At 34.2% G+C, this 9742-nt stretch overlaps 1 protein-coding gene across 1 annotated transcript; it reads right to left on the bottom strand.

Moving 5' to 3' along the window:
* Positions 1-1214: 1214 nt before the first annotated feature.
* On the bottom strand, positions 1215-1843 carry LOC114411171 (protein MAIN-LIKE 2-like). The gene is made up of 2 exons (XM_028374926.1): positions 1579-1843; positions 1215-1411 (listed from the first exon to the last, which is right to left on the bottom strand). The coding sequence occupies exons 1-2, from the start codon at positions 1841-1843 to the stop codon at positions 1215-1217; spliced, it is 462 nt and encodes a 153-aa protein (XP_028230727.1).
* Positions 1844-9742: the final 7899 nt, after the last annotated feature.

Here is a 9742-nt window from a genome sequence, read left to right as displayed (position 1 = left end):
AAAGAGGGGACGTAATAGTAACAAACAAATTCCACCATTCATTGATTTTAATTCAGAAAGCATTGAGGGAAATCCGGTACCTGATAAGAAATGAGACCAAAACGTTAACGATTGGCAGAGCATAGGTGCCCTGATGTGATCCCAAATGTAAAGGAACAGTGTGAAAACCGTATGAGAATTAATAAGGAGATATACTATAAGGGGAACAAAGGGGCAACGTTAAACGAGAATGGGTTGAGGGAATTGGAAGGCAGCGACAAAAACGATTGGTTGGGTGTTGCTAGGTGTACCCAACGTTATTGTTGGTGCACCCAACATCACTTAAAAATGCCAAAAATGTCCCTCCAATGTTTCGTTGTGCGGATCAAGTTGATCCGTGGAAAGACTCCTGCGGATCAACTTGATCCATGTAACACAGGCGGACCAAACACGGATCAAGTTGATCCGTGAGTTTTCCACGGATCAACTTGATCCGCAAGCATTACACGGATCAACTTGATCCGCAGGAGACTGAGTTTTTTAAAAAAGTTTAACTTTATTGAAACTTAATTCTAAATGACGTTTGTAATATTAGTTTAACATTTCTAATTTACTTACTTCCATTCATAATATGTCAATGAATTTCAAATGAATTTGGTATAAATTTCGGATCAAGTAATTTAAACATAATTGACAAAATAACACTAATATTATTAATCAAAATAACTTAAAATATACAAAATGTTAAGTCAAATACATCGTCAAAAACTAATGATATCTAAAGTGTGAATAAACTATTGTTGATCCGTGTGGCGCCTACGTCGAGACCTCACGTCTTCTGTGACACCCATGGCAATCCTGAGACATTTTTGGATGACCTCTTCATGTGTGGATGTGCCTGGCGCATTTAGATGCTGCTCCAACACCTCCGCGATCACATGGCAAGCCTCCTGTTAAATAGAAAACAAACAAATTATACAAATTAGTATTAAAATAATTGAAGAAAATGACATACATCTAACCAAATAGTAACACTTACTACTGCATGTCTGGGCTCGTCCGCATCAGGATTCGTATGTGTCGATGCCGGTGCTGCCTCATGAGGGATATGACTGGGCTGCATTGCATATGCATCTCGAGGAGGATCCATCTGTGGCGCAGTCATGAATGGATGCGATATGACGAAGAACCAGTCCATATAGTCAGACGCACACTGACTTGACACAGCACATAGATCACCTACTGCTGTCAGATGGTCTGAGTAGTGCGTCTAAGTGCTCGTATATCCAGCAGACATTTGGGATCCTCAGACGATCTAGGCGCTGCCTGTACGTCGCTGTAGATACCTTCTTCACAGTCTTCTTCGTCACAATCCACCGACACGCATGTGGTGACACCTCGTCGTAGTCCGGATCAGCATTGCACTCCGCAACTGACGGAAAGTGCTCGTATATCTAACACTACAGGGTTTACACAAAAATCATACATGTTAATTAAATATACACTCATTAAATCATTATTGTAAATAAATTATGAAATACATGTTAATTACCTGTAACAAGGTGATGTAACCAGCAAGCTGTCATCTGGTGCTGAGACTGGCATCATTAAGTTGATCGTACATATGGACGAGGCCAGCAGCTCCCCATGCATACCACCCAGCAATAGTGAGGTCACGGAACGCCTGTAAGTGTGAGACATGAACATGGGTTGCACTTTTATTAGCAAAAAGAGTGCAACCCAAAAGATGTAGAAGATAAGTGCGAGCGGCAGCTGTCCAGTGCTGCATCTGACATCTGCGCTGGTATACGTCTCGCAGCCACTGCAGGCGTACATGTCCACCACATTGTCCTGTCTCGGCCATGGCCACCTCTGTTGAGACCATCAGTAACTCAACCAACAGCACCACTGCCTCGTCAGTGCACAGAGGCTGGAAGTCATGGAATGCGCCAACGATAGGCAAATGGAGAAGAGACGCGACGTTGTCCAGCGTGATCGACACCTCCCCCACAGGAAGATGGAAACTAGAAGTCTCCCGTTGCCACCTCTCCACAAAGGAGGATATAAGTCCTCGATCGTTGGTGTTTATCGAACACGCGATCAAAGGACTTAATCTTGTCCCAGAACCATGTCCTCAATTGCAGGAACATGCCTGCCCAAGTTATGCACCTTTCTCCCATGGGAGCATAACTTCAACTCAGGACGTTCCTTAATTGAAGTACAAAGAAACACACAATTTGTTCAAATAACGTCAATTAGTAACCAAAAACTCAAAAAAAATAAAAGTTAACTAACTTTAATCTTATAAATACATGTCCAGACCATACACTGCCCGCAACATGGTCAGCACACTCTGTAAGCACTGATGGGTCCCTGGGTCCACCAGGAAATCCCACAGGCTCGTTGATGTGCCATCATTTTCTTCTATTTTCTAAACCCTTTTTGCACCATTTTAATTATTGATTGGTCTTAATTGTCAATTAATTAGGCAGTTTTATTATTTGGGCTCATTTAGCTAATTTGATGTTTTTAATCTAATTTCAGGAATTAATGAAACATTGGGCTTAATCCGGATTTTGGTTGTGGACTTGAAGAGGGCAAATAAAGCAGCGCTTACCTTAGTTAATTTCTAATTAGGAAATTTTGCAATTTTATGTTGTTCAGTGTTTATTTCGTTTTGGGCCAGAGTATTGTAATAGGGCCCAGTGACTTTGAGTGACTCTTTTTAAATAGCTGCCTTGGGATTCGTGCAGGGCATTCGGTGAGGCTATTTTCATTATTCAGAGCTTTGGTTTTAGGTTTTCACGTTTTTCTGTTCCCTTGTTACGGTTTTCGTTCTTAATGCAAATTTCCGTTTTCTGCTTCTAATTGCGAGTTCATTCTTGCTTCTTCTTCTACTTTCATTTACGTTTCTGTCTCATTTACGTTTCTGTTCATTTACGTTTCTGCTTCATGTTTCATTTGCGTTTTCTGTTTGAATCCATGGAAGGCTAGATTTTCTGGTGTTGTTTTCTTTTGAGGACGAAGCCCAACTCTCTTTGAGGTTTCGCTTGTAATGTGGTTTCCTGGCAGTTTTCCCTTCACCAGTTATCCCAAATTCGTGAATATTAATCAGTGCACGCTTCGTGTTCGATTAATTGCCTCTGAGCCTAACTTGCGTTCATGCTTAATGGACGAAGGGCTAACTGGTGTATGTGGTGCCTAATCACGTATTGACAACCCTAAGTTGATTTTCGCTTAGTAAATTGAAATAGGGTTGGATTAAGTGGTTGACTGTTAGGGACGAATTCTCCATAACCCAGGATAAGAGAATGGCTTTTGAATCAAAGGAAACAACCCGTTTTTAATATTAGTAGTTTTGTATTCTAGTTTACTTGTTCTGCTCTTTAATCACAAAACAAACAAACCCCCCCAATCATTACTGTTACTGCAAGTATATTATGAACAATTGGTGTGTCACTGCTCGTTGGGAAACGACCTAGGATCACTTCCTAGTTACTGCATTTTCATGTTTATTTGATTCGGGTACGGCCTCGATCACTCGTCCCCGTCAATCTCTGCACCGGTATCCTGTGCGTCAGTCTCTGCACCGGTGTCCTGTGTGGCAACATCTACCATGGGCTCATCCCCAGCTACAGCAGCCTCTGCCTCTGGTACCGCAGGTGAGTCCGCAGGTACCACAGGTACATCATCGTCAAGAATGACAGGTACCCGTCGCCTGCATGCCGATGCGGTCGGCCTTTGGAGCTGGGGAGCACCATCAATATCATCACCATCCCCTCCTCTCCCCAGACCTCTGGCACCAACCCTACCTAACGCACGGTCTAATCCTCTAGTCTTAACCATGATCTGCAAATGTTGTGCTATTAGACGCAAGCAAATTTGCCAAAACAATTTTCCTTTTTCTCATTTTCTAAATGAATGATGGGTGTTATACTTGTAGGTTATGATTTTGAATGTGTCTAAAAGGTGTGTTAATAAGCATTAACTACGCATTATGCTTGTTAACTAGGGATTATACTTGTTAATTAACAATAAAATCAATTTGGCCAAATAACCATAAAGGAACTTAATTGACTAAAAATGAGTTGAATGTGTGTGTGTTACCTTTATTTATTTGGGAGGAGAAGAAAACCTTACATTAATATCTACATGTGGTGATTATTATAGCATAACAGAAAGCATGATCAAGAATAAAAATTCCCGTTTTACTATCAAATAAGAAGAAGCGAGAAAGTGGTGGTACATGTGGATACAAGAATAACAATTAATAATAAGTGGTGGCCTTCCAATGGTGCTTGTTCCATAGTCAAGTGATTGAGGTTGACAAACACCAATTTGAAGGTGAATATGGGAAAACCTGACAATGATGATACTGATTGTGGAACTAGAAGTAGAAAACAATCAGGAAATAACAACATGAAGAAAGTGTTGTTTCACACAGAATTTGACAAGCTTTGATTACCTAATTGATCATAATTGGGTAACATCATGTTTGGCTTAATGTTAGTTACACTATCATTATCCTATTGGAAATTAATTAGGTAAAATTACTAGTAGAACTAGTACAAGCCTAAGCAAGAATTGTTGCATTGTGATGGTAAAAGTACTAGTAGAACTAGTACATGCCTAATGAAACAAATCAAGAAAGATAGCCTAAGCAAGAATTGTTGCATTGTGATGGTTTTCGAAATTTGATTTGGTTTGGTTTCGAGAAATTTGGTGTTTTGTGTTTGGGTTAGTGTTGGATCGAGAGGCCTCAGAATAATTAAGAAGGGGGGGTTGAATTAATTATTCCTAAACCTTTACTAATTAAAAATTACTCTTCTAAGGCTTTTACTAAATTGTTAAGAGAATGAGGAGTGGAAGAGAATCTTAACAGAAAGTAAAAGCGGAAATTACATGCACAGCGGAAAGTAAAAGAGTAGGGAAGAAGAAAACAAACACACAAGAGTTTTTATACTGGTTCGGCAACAACCCGTGCCTACATCCAGTCCCCAAGCGACCTGCAGTCCTTGAGATTTCTTTCAACCTTGTAAAAATCCTTTTACAAGCAAAGATCCACAAGGGATGTACCCTCCCTTGCTCTCTTTGAACCTAGTGGATGTACCCTCCACTAGAACTGATCCACAAGAGATGTACCTTCTCTTGTTCTCAGTCAAACCCAAGTAGATGTACCCTCTACTTGTACCACAAAGGATGTACCCTCCAATGTGTTAAGACAAAGATCTCAGGCTGTTAAACCTTTGATACTTTGTGAATGGGGATATAAAAGAATTCTCAGGCGATTAGTCCTTTGAACACTTTTGTATAAGGGAATGGGAAGAATCAAAAGAATTCTCAGACTGTGTCGTTTTGAATTCTTTGACAAGGGAGAAGGGAGACACAAAAGAATTTAGGTGGTTAGTCCTTTGTTCTTTTGGAAAAGGGAGAAGAGAGACACAAAAAGAATTCAGGTGGTTAGTCCTTGGCGAATTCTTTTTGGCAAAGGGAGAAGAGAATGAAAAGATGAATAGCACAAGTTTTCAAGGTTTGGAAAACCAGAAAACTTTAGAAAGCTTTTGGCACAAAGAAGAAGAAGAAGTTCAAAGAGATTCAAGGCTTGTTAAGGATTGATTGAATAAGTGTAAAAAGTGTATTGAAAAGCAAATCAAAGTCTTGCTTTTATAGACTCTTCATGTCTGGCCAAGGGGACCATTTAGAAGAGTTATAACTTTTAGAAAAACTTAAAACCAATTTGAAAAAGTCAAAAACCTTTTGAAGAGTTACATCTTTTGATTTATTCAGAAACAAACACTAGTAATCGATTACCAAATTAGTGTAATCGATTACAGCTTTTTGAAATTAATTGGAATGTTGTAAATTCAATTTGAAAACTTTTTCAAAACAATTTTGCTACTGGTAATCGATTACAACAATCTGGTAATCGATTACCAAAGAGTAAAAACTCTTTGGTAAACATGTTTTGAGAAAAATCATGTGCTACTCAATTTTTGAGAAAAACTTTTCATACTTATCTTGATTAAGCCTTCTCTTGATTCTTGAATCTTGAGTCTTGAATCTTGATCTTGATTCTTGAGATCTTGAACCTTGAATCTTGATTCTTGACTCTAAACTTTCTTCTTGAGTCTTGAATTCTTCTTGATTCTTATCTTGAACTCTTAAATTGTTCTTGATTCACTTGAGTTGTTCTTTGATTGATCTTTGATTCACTTGAGTTGTTCTTTGATTGACCTTTTGAGCTTTTTTTCATCACCTTTGTCTTCATCTTTTGTTATCATCATTGTTATCATCAAAACACCTTTGATTCACCATGAAGCTTTGCTTCTACAGTTTGGACTTTGGAATAATTATTTCTCCATCAAATGCTTCTTCTTTCATGGTCAGTAGTTAATTGTTCTCTTTTGTTGGGATTTAATGTAATTGGTCCCTTTCGTGTGATTTCTACCTTGTTTCTATTTCAATTAAAGATTCTTATTGTTCTTCTTCTATGCTTAATGTTTGTTTTTAGCCTAATCAGTAAAGAGGAATGGTCATCAATAAAACCATTCTTCTTAATACAAGTATCTTGATTACACTAATTAATGAGTTTGATAGTGGCCATAAAGAGGATTGTTCTATCAACTTTGCAACCATAAAGGAACTTAATTGAGTAAAAGCTCATTCAACTTTGTTTATTGGCTATGTAACTTAGAATGGCATGGGAGCTATGCTTAAATACATGAATTTGGAAGTTACAAGTTGCTCTATACAGTGAATGTTGGATGTGAAGTACCAACAAAAACAACAATAAGGAGTATTGTAGTATTACAAGCTTTACTATTACAAACCAAGCTTAGTGTGTGTTTCACATAAGCCTAAATGCCTAAAAAATAAGCATAAACCTTAATAAAAATCATTTTTCATAAAATATAACCTAATTGAAAATTTTTAAAATTCAAAAATATTCTCAACGCTTCACGCGAATCAAGTTGATCCGCAAGTTTCACGCAATAAGAGCACGGATCAAGTTGACCCACAATAAGAGCACGGATCAAGTTGATCCGTATTAATCCTGCGGATCAACTTGGTTCGCGTGAAGCTTGCGGTAGAACTTCATTCGCATTCTACCTGCGGATCATCTCACACTAATGCGGACCATCTACATTCACACTATGCATACGCGGATCAACCACACACATACAGCATCAATGGAAACGCAAATGACAAGGGAGTGGCTTACCTTGACAATGCCGCGAGCTAAAGAAGAAGAACACGAACACAGCACGGGACGCGACCTCAACAAGAAGTAGACCAACACACCACGATGGTGTAGGAATGCACTGGGTGAATAAGCTTGCCGCGATAGAAAAAAAAAAAGAAAGAAGAAGACGAAGCGGGAGCTGCGTGAGGAAGAAAGGAAGAAGAATGCCAAAAGTGGGAGAGAGAAACAAGTTGGGTGCAACAAAACATTTTAAAAAATGCTAGGAGTAATAAAGTCTTTTTAAATTAAGTGCTGGGTGCACCAGCAAAATTTGCGGGTGCACCTAGCAACACCCTTTTTCGTTTAGTTCAGTGTTGGGAAAAGGAATAGAGGTGCACGTGACTCACTTAAATGGGTCTTTTAATTTGATTCATCAATTTTTTTTAATTATAATAAGATGGTTATTATTATTTGTTTTCATTTTAAGATGTGTTCATTTGAAACGCCTCCAATATATATATATTTGTTAACTAATTGATTAAACATTCATAATTTATATATTTAAAAATGAAAATAATTATAATGGTAATCAATCAATTATACAATATTTTAGGCAATGATATTATTGTTAACAGTTGAATTAATCATCAACTATTATTTACATTGATAGTTTATTTATTAAAAAATTGATATAGAACATATGTATGTCCTTATTATTTATATTGATTATTTATATTTTTTAAAATGAAAATAATTTTTTTATGTGAAATGTTTAACAATAACTTATTCTTAAATTTGATTTTGATTTGGCGGATAAATAACAGTTTACATCACTATGATAAAAGAATGTCACACAAAAATATTTAAATATAACAAATATATGTCAGTGTTTCTAAATAATTAATATTTTTTAAACTCTTTATTAAAAATATATAGCTTTATGTACTGTTCAGCATGTTACAATTATATATATATATATATATATATATATATGTGTGTGTGTGTATTTTCTAAATAAAATAATAATAAGAATAATCAGCCAATTATATAATATTTTTATATATTAAAAAATCAATTATAACATACTATATGACTTACAGTATGTAGGGCAACATTATTTTTTTTCATAATTTATTTTCATTGAATTATAACAATCAATTATAATAATTAATTATTAATTACAGGTAATAATGGATTATGAATTGCCTTAATATAATAGATTGAATACAACATTGGCATATATATATATATATATATATATATATATATATATATATATATATATATATATATATATATATATATATATATAATTGGCTAGTGTAATAATCCATGTCATGTACGGATGTTAATTTAAATTATTATAACTTTTTATGTTGTTACTAAAAAAACTTTTTATATTATTATATTTCTGGTGTGTTATATTATTATTTTATTTATACAAAATTATAGTAACAAATATTTATATAAATATTTAATATATATATATATATATGTGAAAATATGTATATTATAATACATTTCTTATTTAAAATTGTGTAATAAACTTAACAATACTTTTTAAGTTTTTACAGTGATTGATCAAAATCACTAAAGTACATAATGAACTTTAATATCTACGCTTATAAAAATATTGAAATCGATTGATTGTATACTTTCTATATGAAAGCTTATAATTAAGCTTTTAATTCCTAAAAACTAAAATCATAATAATGTTTACTAAGCAGAATTTTTAATTTAACATATTGATTTTTTTTATAGATTTTTTAGTTATACATTCTAGACTCCCAGCCTATCTATCTCCTTAGAAATTCAATGTATAGTCAAAATAATTCTTTGGCAAAAATATTAAATTGTACAGATTAATTTAAACCTTTTACATTGATGTTTGTTTGCTTGATTTTTTTGTTTGCTTTTATCTTGATTTTCTTGATTAACAATTTTAGACTCAACCTATTTATGGCCCTATTTGAATTAGAAGTGAAATGAGCTAGCATCGTTAAAATAATAATTAATAAAACGACCTTTTTATTTTTAGTTGAGCATGCTCTTGGTAGTTGATGGATAGTAAATGAACATTGGTTATTTTAAGTTAAATTAATCATCAATTTTAAACTAATATCCTATTTTAAACTTTGATGTATATAAATGATATTAAATTATTTTGGATTTTGTGCCTAATAATATAAACAAATAGTGCAATAATAAATGAAGAATTTAATATTATTAAAAATTTAAATGAAAATTTTATATTTAGGTCCTTTTTAAATCAACCGTTCACTTTAAATTATTAATAAATTTCATTATATAATTTAAAATAGATTAATTACCTTAATTAAAATATATATTGATAATAATTATATCAATTAATTCATATTAATATCCCGATATATATCAGTGTAGTTGTCGTGATTCATAGAATTATGTAAATATTATTTTTTTTATAAATAATATTTCATAAAAACCTACAATAATAAAAAAAAATATCACCACTATGAGCATTGTTATCTTAATTAATTGATATAAGAATTAAGAATACACATCAATCAATCGTAATTACCATGATTAATCTAATAAATA

Source organism: Glycine soja, chromosome 5 (assembly GCF_004193775.1).
Source record: "Glycine soja cultivar W05 chromosome 5, ASM419377v2, whole genome shotgun sequence".
Classification (NCBI taxonomy): domain Eukaryota; kingdom Viridiplantae; phylum Streptophyta; class Magnoliopsida; order Fabales; family Fabaceae; genus Glycine; species Glycine soja.
The sequence above is the reverse complement of the archived record's forward strand: the minus strand, read 5'-3'. Positions and strand labels throughout refer to the sequence as shown.